Source organism: Talpa europaea (genome assembly GCF_964194135.1).
Source record: "Talpa europaea genome assembly, chromosome: 11".
Classification (NCBI taxonomy): Eukaryota; Metazoa; Chordata; class Mammalia; order Eulipotyphla; family Talpidae; genus Talpa; species Talpa europaea.
Genome location: NC_140078.1, coordinates 67,101,162 through 67,115,280, shown reverse-complemented (window position 1 = coordinate 67,115,280; position 14,119 = coordinate 67,101,162). Strand labels below are relative to the sequence as shown.

The 14,119-nt window shown below is 44.5% G+C and overlaps 1 protein-coding gene across 1 annotated transcript in view; it reads left to right on the top strand.

The window, feature by feature from the left end:
• CACNA2D3 (calcium voltage-gated channel auxiliary subunit alpha2delta 3) overlaps positions 1 to 14,119 on the top strand; it is a gene marked incomplete at both ends in the record, with an annotated part of 806,408 nt that overhangs the window by 411,235 nt on the left and 381,054 nt on the right. The window contains one exon of the mRNA XM_084248330.1: positions 4,721 to 4,834. Within this exon, the coding sequence (XP_084104456.1) occupies positions 4,721 to 4,834 (114 nt within the window). The remainder of the gene's footprint in view (positions 1 to 4,720; positions 4,835 to 14,119) is intronic.

The window sequence follows — 14,119 nt, the reverse complement described above, 5'->3', positions numbered from 1 at the left end:
GGATGATGTGTCAAGGTGAGGAGATGCTGGCCTCCTTTTGGAGCCTCACAACCTCCGCTGCCTATAAGAGTTCTTGGCAAGCAGCACAGTGAACAGGCTTCTCAGAATATGTTCCTGCCAGTACTCAAGCTCGTGGACTCTGTGACCCTGTATCATGTAAGCTCAGCATTAAGGTCTTGTAAAAGTTGGAGCTCACTGAATACACCTTCAGACATACTATCTTTGCATACTCTATGACCATATGTTTATACTCCCAACACCTCGAAGATCCAGAGAAATCCCCTTGAATCCAGGTGAGAGAGATATCTCTGAGCCACAGAAACCTTCCACACACCTCCCTGCTTTGCCTTCATGATAAAAACCCTTCGGGGTTGGCCAATCGGAAAATCTGATGGCTGAATGTAAATCTGGGAAAGCATTAAAGGGAAAGAACAATAAATGTTACAAAATGTCCCTGCTTGAGATTGATTGACAGTTAGCACCATATTCTTTTGAGTGCACATTTATCCCATAGAGAGAAACATTTCTAGCCCATCTCTTGCCATTGGGCTTTCACATAGTCTAGTACTTTGAAAAACTCAAGGATGGTTAATCTCCCATGAAAATGAAACTCTAGCTATTTTCCACTTCATCAATATGACCTTTAAGTGATATAATTCTCTTCCTGTGTATTATGCCTGCCTTTGCAAGCCAATGTGAAATAAAAAGCCACTTCTGTAACACAAAATTTTCTCTTTCTCTCTGTCTCTGTCTCTCTCTGTCTCTCTCTGTCTCTGTCTCTCTCTCACTCACACACACAGACACACAGAATTGAAATTGGGGTGTGGCTGGAGCAAAGAATGGTTCAGGGGTTACTATACTAAATGGAGTTAATTCTGTTTTGCAATTACCTGCATTTCAGTTTCAGCATTTGCTCAGATGATTTAAAGCCTTGCAGTTGTTGTAAGAACCACTTTAAAAGGAACATTCAAATAAACTTCTAAGACCCTTCCAGCTATTGATCTCTGCTGTATTCATTAGGTTTCCTAAGAACACAGAGCCAGTTTGCTACAGTATTTAACATCTACCTTGTCATGTGACAACTGCAATTATCTTTTTTGGCGATGAATGTGATCTTTGCAGTGATTACCTTTTAAAAATTTTTCTTAGCCAATTAAATAAAATTCGGTGACATTTCAAAGACTGTTAATCACAACCAAATGCTCTAAATGTCAGGATGCATTGAAATTTTCACTGCTAACTGATGAATCACTGAGCTAATTGTAGTTCATCATCAGGCTCTTGTCATTGTTATTATTATGGAAAACACTTTCATCACTGTCGCTATTCAATAAAAAAAGTTCTAGACAAATATGAAGAGAAGAGATATTACTCATCAAAGCATTTGAATTTAATTGCATTCTCTAAAATTCTCCAACTGCAGATTGCTGCAGAGAATACTGTGACATAGGCAGAGAGGAAAATTATGTTTTTAAATAAACAGCTCCGTAGCCCCCTCTTCCAATCTACATTATTCCGATATCTTCATTTCCCTCTTTCTCGCCTCTTGCTTGCAGAGTTTTCCAGGATGTTTTCAAGTGGTTGCATGAACAAGCCCCCCATGGTGTCCCAGTTGGCTTCCCTTCTGCAGTCTCTGTGACCTGAAACCCAGATCTCTTTTATTCAGTAGCCTGCTGCTGCTTTTAGTCAATGATGTGTAGGCTGTGTTGGATACAGTCTTCCCCAAATATCCCCAGAACAGCCTGTTGCTAAGACAAGGCTACAAGTCTGTTTTACCTTACTGCAGTAAGGAAGAAAATACACTATGATGAAAGAATCTTACTACTGCCTCAGAGTAGAAAGGTCAGAGTCAGGATTTTTATTGAGGTTATGATATCTGTCTGAAGGTGGGTCCTTACTGCTGAAAGAGAGGGAAGAGACTAGGTTAAGAATAACTAAAAAAATCTTAATATTGCAGTTTAAGATTAGTGGACATAGCAAGGGGAAGATCTTGAGCTCAGGCCCTCAGAATATATATTGTCATTCTATGAATTCTGTTAAAGAAGCGACGGGACTTTTAGGAAGAACCTGGAATAAGCAATAAAGTTATTTATAAGCAGTTTTTCTCTTCCTGGGCAAGAATTTCTGCAGTGGTAAGTTATATCAGTAAAAACAAAAGGTCAGAGGCCAGAGAGGCCAGAGGCTTCCTCCCCACACACCCAGCCCCAACCATTGCTGGAATTACATTCACCTGTGTGCTTTCTGCCTCTCATCAGAGGCAGGATGGTGGCAGTGCTTTGTTTTGCTTTTCTGTTTAGTTTTTCTTTAAAAATAATTTTTAAAAGATTGTAGAATTGTAGTTTGTGCAAAGTTTTGTGGTGTGATGGCTTTAATTTTCAGTAGTTTATCATGGGTTTTGTATGCTGTTTAGTTCAAGGGTACCCGTCCATCTGAGTTGCAGGGTGGCTGTCAGGTCCAGGACTAAAGTCAAGAAGTATCTAGGACAGAAATTGTAAAGAGCATTCACTCGCTCTCAGGGTGGTGACCTGCTCAAGAACTTTCATCTCATTATTGGGAAGCAGTAGAACATGTTGAGTCAAGGAGTAGGTGCCAGAGCTACACTGCCTAGGTTCAAATCCAGGTGATGACAGCAGATGTGTATCTTGGGCAAGTCAGCTGAATTCTCTGTTTCCCCACTTGTAATGAGGATAATGGCTGTACTAATCTTAGAGGCTAGAAAAGATCAAGTTCATACTTATAGCTTAACATAATATACATTTAATTTGTGTTCTCACAGTCATGTAAGGATGTTATTCCCATCTTATAAATGCAAAAATGGACATTCAAGAAGGATCACTTATGTCAGGCACACAACTTGTGGTGCTGGGATGGGACTGAGTTTATTCCACTATAATATGGTACCCAATATATGTTTTTGAGTTGATGTTTCTCTATCCCAATATAACCAAGGCAATTCACTCATTTTGTTCATTCATCCACCTGCAAATCCAACCATTTATACATCCATCCATCCATCCATCCATCCATCCATCCATCCATCCATCCATCTACACACCCAACCACCCACATATACATCTATTAGTCCTACCCTCCTTGCTACCTATTGAAATCTTCTCTCAAGTTACTGCAACTTGAAGCTGCACATAAGAATTTTAAGTGCACAGACTGAGCGTTAAAATCTCATCTTGAATGCTTAATTAGCTATCTGTTCACTAGGAGCCAGCAACAAATCCAAGAGCAGCCTTCATCCTTCCCAAGTGTCAGCAGCAGCAGGTACATCACCCCATCTGTACCTCTGCACGCTGTTTGCTCTCCCTGGAATGTCCTTCCTCAGAAACTCACCTCCTAAATGTCACCTCATGGGGTCTTTTCTGAATACTCTTTCCTAAACTTGCCCCTCCCCATTTCTTATCCCCCCTTTCTTCTTTCTTTAACCTCTCAGCATCATCATTATCAAACATGAGCCATAATTTACATATTTATTTTTATGTCTCCCCAAATAGAATATAAACTACATGAGGAAGGAATTTTTTGTATGCTTTATACCCTGCATTGTTTGGGCACTTAGTTTTAGAATAAATGAATAAACTTTGTAGATGTAAGGGTAGGTGTTTCCAATACCAAGGTATAAAGACTTTTTGTGTGTCTCATTCCTTGCTATTGTCATGTAACTGTAGGGTTGTTAAAGGACATGATACTGCTTTGAATTATAGCATTAATAGCACTCATCCAGAGAATTCTGCCTTCTTAATTCAAGGGGAGGACTGGAAGCTCTGGAAACCCCTCTGGTCACCCACTCACAGAGATTGGGAACTTATAAAATGTCGCGTAAAACTTGAAGTTTATGAAATTTTGGATTTTGCACACCAGCAAGCCACAACCTTAAAACTTTAGCATGCTAAATGTGCTAACGTACATAAACTAATATATAATGTTACATGCTATAGTTTAAGCAACCCTAAAAAGTGTGTCTTGGGGCCTCCCTTGTGGTACAAGGGGTTAAGTTGCAGCACTCTGAAGCTGTCTGCAACCACTGCAGCACAAGTTCTATCCCCAGCCAGGGAGGTGACCCACATGGCACAGCAGATCTCTCCTCCCTTGCCTGCTGCTCCCCCCAGCAGTGTATTTCAGTAGACCCACCTGTTCTTCTCCCCACTCTGTCTCTGATGAATCTCCTCACACCTCTGGCCTATACCCCAGCTCTTGCATGCATAAATAAATCAATCTTTTTAAAAAGTGTTTAGGGGCTTCTATTCCAAATTGGCTTGTTGTTGATTTTATGCTCCATGTATCCCAAACCTACTTGGATCTTATTATAGTATAGCCTATACCCATCAGACCCTTTCAATCAGATTCATTCAGGTTTTGATAACGACGTGACTTACCCTGTACATATCCTGCTACCCTTGTAATGTGTTCCAAAAAGGTTGTGCCAACTACACTTTGTTCAGAAGTGCTGTCTATGCTTGAAATTGAGAGAGGTCATGTCCTGGACCCCATGTGTGTTCTTAAATTTCTTCTGTGTCCCTACTTGGTCCTACTTTGTCAGGACAAATGTGGCTATTCAGGCGATTCTTGCGTAGGCCTGGTTTTGGTGGGTGCACACAAAGCCTTTGTTCTTCAGAAGCTTTCCAACCCCACAACCACATGCCTCTGGAGTCTCCTGAATATGCAGAACCCTCTGATGTGTGTTTCAGTTTGAATTCACTTCTTTCCACAGTTCAACCACACAGGACAAGGGAGTATCTGTAGCCAGGCCATCATGCTCATCACTGACGGAGCAGTGGACACCTATGATACCATCTTTGCAAAATACAATTGGCCTGATCGAAAGGTAAGTTGAGGTGATGCTGTCGAATGGCAAACTCCACGGGTAAGTGGCCCATGCGCACTTAATCGCATAGTGCCCTCTGGTTTCTCAGCCTTGTGTTTTTTGTTTGTTTTTTTCTTGACCCAAAACTGAATGGCATGGCTTTCCTTGTTTTCAAAATGATACTTTTTTGGAGAAGAGAAGAAAACCCATAAAGACATACTGAGTATATTCAGTGAAAAGATGCACCAAGAACTGTGCTTCATCCATGTTGGGGTCCGTTCTCCTGGTTTTGTTTTCTATGCAGCCCTTGCTGCCTGTGGGCCCAATGTCTGCAGAATGGTGAGGTCACTGTCTCCTTAGTGTTGCTGTAGTTCCTTCCTGGGCCCTCATTGCCACTGAGACCTTCTCTCCATGCCTGATGCTGCTCCACATCCTAGTATCTGTTCTCTATTCTAATTATTTCCTTGCTTTCCTAGTTGACATTTATCTGACGCTTCCATATGACAGATATTATAATTTTTGGTGCCTTTTGAGTTTTTTTTTTTTTTTTGCCTTTTGAGTTCTTAACCCATAGTTTCTTAAAATTATTAACTAGTTTGAATACCCTGGGAAGATATTTTAAATTATAGCTACCTGTAACTTACTCCACACCTACAGATACAAACTCGCTGAGAATATAGTCCAGCAGTCCATGTTCTTAAGAAGTTCCTCAAGTGGGTACCGATCAGCAGTTTGTCAGTAGGTGATCACGTTATCACCTAACTGAAGGCATTTTAGCAGGTAAAGGAGGTCAGTTAGAGAGGGTATTACCCTCGGGGACCTTCCAATACTGTGTGTCAGTAACATTATTCTGACTGTGTCTGTAGGTAACTGAGACCATCTAAGCCAAGTCTGTCCTGCTTTTCTTACTTTGTATATTTGATTTCTGGGAGCGGAGCTAACCCTACAAACATAGTAAAAAAGAAACAGCCAACAGGTGGCAGCTGTTGCCTCAGCTGTATCCAGACAGCATGTACCTCCTACATGCTGGGAGTGTGAGGTGTAGTTCACTTTCCTTTAGCCGTTCCTGGTCCCTACCTGTCTCTATTAACGGACATCTCACCTCATGAAGTGTGGCTTAAGGATACCTGCAGTGTGGAATGCCAGCTCCTCCCCTCAGTGCTCAACCTTAGAAACAGCTGTCACTCTGGAGCCAGAGGTGAAGCTCGCTGGGCTGGGCTGCCTGAGGGAGTGCGGGCTTCTGCCGTGGCACCTGCCTCAGGGATAGCCCAAAATAAAACTGGTGAAATGCACTGATTTTAGGACCCAAGGCTTGAATAAGATAGGGGTTCACTGTCAGACAAGGTGGTTTTAAATGTTGGCAGCATTTTGGGGGATGACTTTCAGGGGTAGGTAGAGGCTAGAATGAGTTCCTTATAAATGCTTGTGATGGGCCTCCCTGGTGGCGCAGCAGATGAGTGCTGGGCTGCAAAGCTGCCCACAGCCTCTGCAGCGCTGGTTCGATCCTGTGGCGCCCGCTGCGCCCCTCAGCAGTGTACTTCTTCGTCAGTCTGCTTGTTCTGCTCCCCGCTCTGGCTCTGGTGAATTCTCTCACCCTCCCGCACTTCTGACTATACCCAGTGCTTGTATAAATAAATAAATAAATCTTAAAAAAAATTAAAAAAATAAATGCTTGTGATGCGATGGGGGGCTTGTGCAGGATGCAGCTACCTTCCTGCAGCTGGGCTCACACAGCACAGGGCTGGGCTCATGGGTGGAACTAACGCACATCCCTGAGGAGTGACTGAGGGACAGGTGCCAGGAGGGTGACCACAGCACTAGAACATGTGAGTAGGGCCATGGGCGTTTTGTGGTCAAATAGAATGTTCACGGATACTGTATCTCACAGCATGTGGAAGCGTATTTTGCACTATTTAAGACCAGCTTAAATAAATAAGTGAAAAGGCCTTTTAGGAAGCATTTCCATGGACACCAAATGTGTTGTCTTATGGGTCTCATGTGCTATATCAGGTAAATCCTTCCTGCTGGTAATACCCAATGGGCTGCAGATGGCCAGGAATATTGGTATTGAACATCCTGCCCTCACTTGCAGGGAGAGGCATGGTATGAGGGCTGCTAAGTCTTAACTCTTCAGACAAGACATGCAAAAGCATATCATTCTAAAGGAGCAATATGACTTTAAGCCAGGTGCTTTCTGGATTAGTTGAAAACTGGGTCTTGGAAGTTTCAGCCTCACCAAAGCAGTTTCATTTACTTAGAAAGTATTATCAAGCAGAAGTAGAGTTGTTGTTGTTGTTGTTGTTTTCCTGTAGCAAGAGTGTTATTTTTCTAGGACTGAAAGTCAACTGTGGGCTCCATTCCCTCCTGCCCATGCTGGGGACTTCCAAGGCATTCACACACACACACACACACACACACACACACACACATACACACTTCTTTATGAGCTTCCTTGTGAAGGTGCAGATAACAACCTGTGTAAAACCCCAGTGTGATTTGTGTGATTTGGCGCTGTGTCATAGAGATGACACTCAATGTCTAAGAGTATGTCTTTCTCCATTATTTTGAACATTAGGTGTTTAGGAAAGGGCTGTGTCATGCTATAGCTGGAGATCTTCAAGATCGTAGAAAGGGCAATGGGTTTGGGAGAGAGAAAAGATGATCAGACATCTGATCCCCACAAGAGCTCAAGTGGCTCTCAGACTTGAGCGAGCATCAGAATCCTCTGCGGGCAGGTGTGGACCCAGGTTGCTTGCCCACCCCTGGGTTTCTGATTCAGTAGGGCTGAGTGAGGCCGTCGAGTATGCATTTCTAATACCAGATGAAGTGGGTGTTGCTGTGGGGGAATGGCATCTGGGAACTACTGCTGTGAGAAGTGGCCCACGGACCAGGTTTTGGTGATTCAGTTGATTTTGCCTCTTCTCTGTCCCTTTCCAAGGACCTGTCCCCTCAGTCAAACCCAGTGCACAGATACTGTCTTAGTTGCCCACACTTTGTTTGAAAAATTATCAATTACTGATTGTCATTTAAAAATCTGAAGATAGCACATAAAATTTAAAGTTTTGGTTTCTCTCCATAAAGGGGTATGGTTGGCCCTTCGAAGTGGGAAATGACTGCCCCATTTGGTGGCAGCAGCATGATCTTCTTGATGGTTCTCTGTCATTTCCACCCAGCCCACTTCACTCCTGTGCTTCACATGCTCACAGATGTAAAATTTTGGATGCTCCTCTAGATGAACAGGCACCTGCTGACTCCCAGGCAGGACTGTATTACCCACCTTCTGGAGGACTGTCCCTTTCTCTTGGGTCTGCCCTTCTACCAGAGACTCTCTTGTCTTTTCCTGAGCCCTAACCTTCAGACTCCTTCAGAACTGTCATGAAGGAGGGACAGCCTTGTGTCCAGTACCATAGTTTCTCTGGGCCTGTCTCACTTTCATGGGTTTGACAAGTGTTTGAGGACAAATTATCTATCTCTGGGCAGTTCCATTGCCATGTGCCATGTCTCAGCCCAGCAGACAAGCTTGGCATAGAGTCTTTGGGTAATCTCATGATTCCAACCTTTTAAAGACATCTATGAGGCAAGGAACTGAGCAGCCTCTGGGACCTGAAGATGGCCTCCAATGACAGCCAGCATAAGCCCCGTCCCTTGAATATATAACCACAATAAAAAGAATTCTCCCAACTATTTGAATGAGCTTAGTGTCAGACTCTTCCTCAGTCCAGCCTCCAGATGAAAACACATTCCACAGAGCATCTTGTCTGCAACCTTTTGGACCATGAACAAAAAACCCAGTTCATCCTGGCCCATAGAAACTATAGCGTAATATATGTGCTGCATTTAAGCACATTTGCACAACCTTATTATGCAGCAAAAGAAAACTTATCAAAAGAAGGACAGAGACGGGAGAAAGGAAAGAAAATCTTATTTTAGCAATGCTATAAAACATCCACGAACCTAGAGCATAAAATAATTTATTCTCTCTTGCCATTCTGTGGGTTAACTGGGTGGGGGTGCTGCACCACATGATGTCAGTGGGGTTTCTGGTGAAGCTGCAGGCAGCTGGGAGCTTTTGGGCCTCCTTTTTAGCCTCCCCACCATCTCTGTCCTAGAGGGTCTCTAGCCCTCCAGGATCATCCTGTGAATCTTTTCTCCTTAGTTATTGTAACCCAGACTTCCTGACTATGTGACAGCTGGGTTCCAAGAAGGAAAAGGCCAAAGGAGGTGAGGAGGAGGCAAGGGGAGCACTTATGGGTGCCATTTTTTTCTAAGTGACTACTAACCAGGGTCGCGTTCAAGGAAACTGCTTAATAAAACACTTTAGAATGAACTGGAAGGAGGAATGGAGTGTTGGTAATTTAACTCTGAGGCTCTGATGGCAGCATCAGGACCGCCCAAGCATGTGTCCCTTGCCAGCATTTTATTTCTGAAAGCAGAAATGAGGAGCTATTTATTTATTTATTGGATACCATTTACTTTTGCATAATATCCCTCGGTAGTGACTTAATGACAGCTCTTATGCACTTGGAATAAAATATGAACCCCTCACCATAAAGGGACTCAGTGTAGGATCTGCTCAAGAAATAAAGCTGCCTACATTTAAATCAGAAAAATGGTCAGCCCTGCCATCTATGTAGCTGCTTCTCCAAATGAACTAAAAAAAAAAAATCATGAAGTTGTTTTTTTCACTCCTTCCCCAATGCACGAGGCAGAGTTGCAATAACTGGATAGGTCAGTCAATGGTGAGTGACTATTATTTTTACATTTTTTTAAAAGATTTATTTATTTATTATTTATACAAGCACTGGGTACAGTCAGAAGTGCGGGAGGGCGAGAGAATTCACCAGAGCCAGAGCGGGGAGCAGAGCAGGCAGAAGGTCCGAAGTACACTGCTGAGGGGAGCAGCGGGAGGCAGGAGAGGTCTGCGCACCATGCAGGACCCTCCTCTGGTGGCCGGGGAGCAGCCAGGGATCGAACCAGCACTGCAGAGGCTGCGGGTAGCTTCACAACCCAGCGCTCAACTGCTGCGCCACCGGGGAGACCATATTTTTACATTTTTTAATGTTCAACAAACAAAATCCAAGGAAAAGCTGTTTCACGAGATATAAAAATATATATATATGTATTATGCACACACACATATATACAAACATTTAAAAAGGCTAGGTTTATTAGGAAAAAGAGGAAGAAAAAGAGAGGTACCTGCATAGTCAGGTGGACAGGAGAGCTGCCCCAAAACTTTATTAAATTCAATTGTTATTGCCCATCAGTAAAGTATTATTGCCGCACATCCATGTCCTTTGTTTATATGTTATCTGGCTGACTGCAGAGTTGAATGGTTGTGACAGACTCCATCTGATCCACCAAACCTGAAATACTTACTGTCTGGCCCTTTTAGAATATGTTTTCCAACTCCTGATCTAAAGGAAGAATTATATGAATTGCCTGGATTCAACAGAAGATGATAGTGGCGATTTCTCTTTACCTTACCATTGCTTTTTCTATTTGAAGAAACTGCTAGAGTAGCCTCATGATAGCTGGTGGAGGGGGTGGGAAACTTGATGGCAAACTTTATGGCAAATCCTTCTCTCGATGTGTAGGTGTCTCTCCCCAAACCGTGGCACTTTTCTAGTTCTTTCTGAATGCTGAGCACCGTACCCGTGTAAATGTTTCAGGTGCATGAAGTTCACACAGTAGCCCAAGAGTGGGGGACTATTATTATCATCCCCTTTACGCAAGCAAGGAAAGTGAGGCAGCAAGAGAGTATTTAACTGATTCAGATTCTGTAACGAGACTGGTGCTGAAATGACTGCCCCAGCACAGGGAATGCTGACGCTGTATCCTTCACCAGGAGTGGACATTTTGAGGGCAAAAGCAAAACCAAATAACCATAGGTTACAGGAAGAGCTGTCTATACTTCATACATTGTCAGCAAGAAAGTCAGTAAGGTCATTGCTTTGGCGTGCGTGTGTGTGTGTGTGTGTGTGTGTGTGTAGGGTGGGTACAGAATCTGAGATCATCTGAGATCGGGGTGAAGGCAGAGAACAAGAGGAAGGGAAACTGTGTGGCCTCAGTTTAAGGCTGTCTGGGTGAAACTAAGTGATTGTCCTCTTCTAAAAGAACTGAAGAACTTCAAAGGTGGATGCAGTTTCAGGGGTGGGTGCACTGTGCTTTCTTATTACTGACCTTCAGAACCAAACTGGGGGTGGTGACCATGAGGCCCTTGGAGAAACAACGAGGGTCCAGTTTCTTGCATAGTCTTGGTGGTTTGGTGGGACTGGGACAGGGAGCGGGGCGGGACACCAGCAGTTTGGGGAGAAAGGGAAGCCCTTGTTTACATAGCACATTTGGAACTCTTTGGAAACATTGTTGGAAATCTGTGCTTTGAGCTGGTTGACACAAGCTCACATATATCTCCAAGAAGGGGTTTTCTTAGGGGTTTGACCTCAAGCCTCCCTCCTGTGGCATAAGTTGAAAGCTGAAACCTGCGTCCTACTGGCCCCAGAGACACTGAAAGGCTTAGCTCTGCCCTGGTGGCTTTGGAAAACTGAAGAATCCCTCTCTCCTCATCCTTCCATGGGGTATGTGCCACTCTGGGGAGCAGAGTTTCTGAGCTGAGTCAGGGTTTATCCTTCTAAGAACTCAACCCTTAAATAGTCTTAGCAATTTGGAAGGAATTTTCTTGTGTTTTCTTTTCTCTCCCTAAACTACATTGTTCCCTTCTCTGAATGATTTAACAAAGCATTTTCTTTTTCTGAAGCCTGGTGGGCAACAAGAACAGAGGGCCTGGGGGAGGCTGGCTGGATAGGCAGGGGTCAGCACCCTAGGTCTTTGATGGACACAAGGAATTGGGAGTGATGTCAGGGTAATGGGGAGCCATGGGAGGCTCTTGAGCAGGTTGGTGGGGGGAGAGGCGTGAGTGGATTGTTTTCACAAGTGCCGTGTGACTACAGCATGGGGAATTGTCTCTGAGGTATGGGCTGGGCTGCTCTGATTTCAGTGGTGGTGGGTGGAAGTGGGGGTACTTCCTGTGACTACTTCAAGATGTACCTGTTTTTTACTGCTGTTTTATTTGGGGGCTCAATTGGGTGGTTTAACTTCTCTGCTCCCTCTCTCCCTTCCATCTTGCTCTGTCTTCCTCCCTGACTGGAGTCACTTATTGGTTTGAAAGTTTCGGTTGAGTTTGTGCCGTTGCTGTGTTTTTTTCAAGGGTGATAAATTCTAAAGCTGTCTTAGGAAAAGCGCAAGAACATTCATTTCTTCTGGTCAGTCAACGGTATGACAGGAAAAGGCATTTTCAGTCACTGTGGTGAGAGCTCATGCAGGCCTTCCCTGATGCTGAAGGGAGAGTTGAAATGGTTCGCTGTCTCTGGGTTTATTTTTAATTACTTCTGCTGGTATTAGACATCTTGTGAGTATGGCAAAAAGAACATGATGAGACAAGTTAGGATTGAGGCCCACTGATGTGTGGCTGCTGCCAGCCATTGAAAAATCACTTCATGTCAGAGGCTGAAGACAGCTGCTTGGGCACCTTCCCTGCCGTCGTGAGTGTTATTTCTCTGCCTGCGCTCTGGGTAGGGGCCTGGGCCTCCAACCCAGAATCCAAAAGTGACGGGGGTTGAGGGGGACAGTGTGCAGACCTAGTAAGTGCCACCACCCTCAGTAAAAGGCTATTAGATAACCGCTCTTTGGGGAAGTTCTCTCCAACCCCCACGCTCAGCAGAGTCTAACACTGCACTTGCTTTAATTCACTGAATTCTCAGCTCTGCCCTATGGAGACACTGCTATTGCCACTCTCATCTTGCCAGTGAGGGAACTCAGACTCAGGGAGAGTAAGTCATTGCCCACAACTAGGAAGCTGGGGGGCTCCTGATCCTTCACCATGTCAGGCTGTCTACACACACACCTGTGCTCTCCAGCTGGGGGTTGGCTGTAGAGAGGACTTGCTCCAAATGTTTCCTGGGTTATGTTCTCTGCAGGTGGAGCCCTGCAGAGAGTGGCATTTTGGTAGGTGGCACTCAGCTCACACCTTGTGCTTGGGAGGGTTGTAGTGCCCTCCTCCTCTTGGGGAAGACTGTCCAAACACTGAGACCCTGCCACTCATGGATCAAGCTGGCGTCTGTCAGGGCAGAACCCATCAGCTGTTTTAACTGAGAGAATTCAGTGTTAAGAACTGTTAACCAGAACGAGCAAAAGAGAAAACGAGGGAACCATGGAAGAAGCAACCAAGGCGACAAGCTGCAGCCTGTGTGGATATGGGGCAACAGGCGAGGGGGAGGGAGGGAGGAGGACAGGTTATAAGTAAGACTTAGAATCTTGTAGCAGATGACTTCGGGGCCAGGAACCAGGGCTCTGAGGAGGACACAGTGGCTGGAAGATGAGGATCTTCGAGCCCAAAGGAGGGTCCTGTGGGCCCAGGACCTGGACTTTCGAAGAATTGCTGGGGTGTCTGAGGGAAGTGCAATGAGATTCAGGCTGTGAGCGCTTTAAGCACTGTGGACTGGATCCATCAAGGCTGCTGAACGGACTCTCCTCCCAAGTGAGGCAGGCGTGCTAGAGTTGTAGCTCTGGGAACAAGAAGCCAACAGGAAGCCAAAGCAAGGAGCAAGCCCTGACTCCTTCCTCCATCTTTGCACCCTACAGCTGTGGCCCCTTGTGGCAGAGCCTCCCCAGAATCAGCTGGCAAAGCAGAAATGTAGTTTGCAGAGCCCCAGCCCAGTCTCAGAAAGCCTGGTGGATTTGGTGCTGAGGCATAATAGCTTATTAAGTAGCATATCCAATAACTGGAAGCTTGCTGAATAGGTTCAGCATTATTCGCAGGCTAATGACATATCAAGTTCTTATTTCCCAGGTTTTTATTTCTCCTGGACTATTATTAAATGGAACTTTTTTTGGGGGGTGGGGGGCATGAAGTAAACAGTTCTGCCTAGTGGAAAGAGGGTGGTAGTGGTGTCTGAATGCTGACAAGTGGGTTTCCCCCATCCGTAAAACAGGGTCCATTGTACACACCTTGCAGTTGATCAGAATTAAACCAGGTGCCCTGCCGAGCCCAGCGCTGGGTGCAGAGTGGGCGGAGTATAAGATGCTATTATCACCATCATCACCGTGATTGCTAACCTCCCGAATTATTAAAATCCCTCTGTTACAGTTAAAACACAATAATCTGGACAAATTCCAAAATGGTGCAACAATATTTTTTCAGATATGGGAAATAGAAAGTACTCTTTTATCCTTGAATATGGATTAATCTTATGCGGTGTCTTGTTTGACTTTTCAAAAGATTAAAGTATTCAGCTTCATTTAAAAACA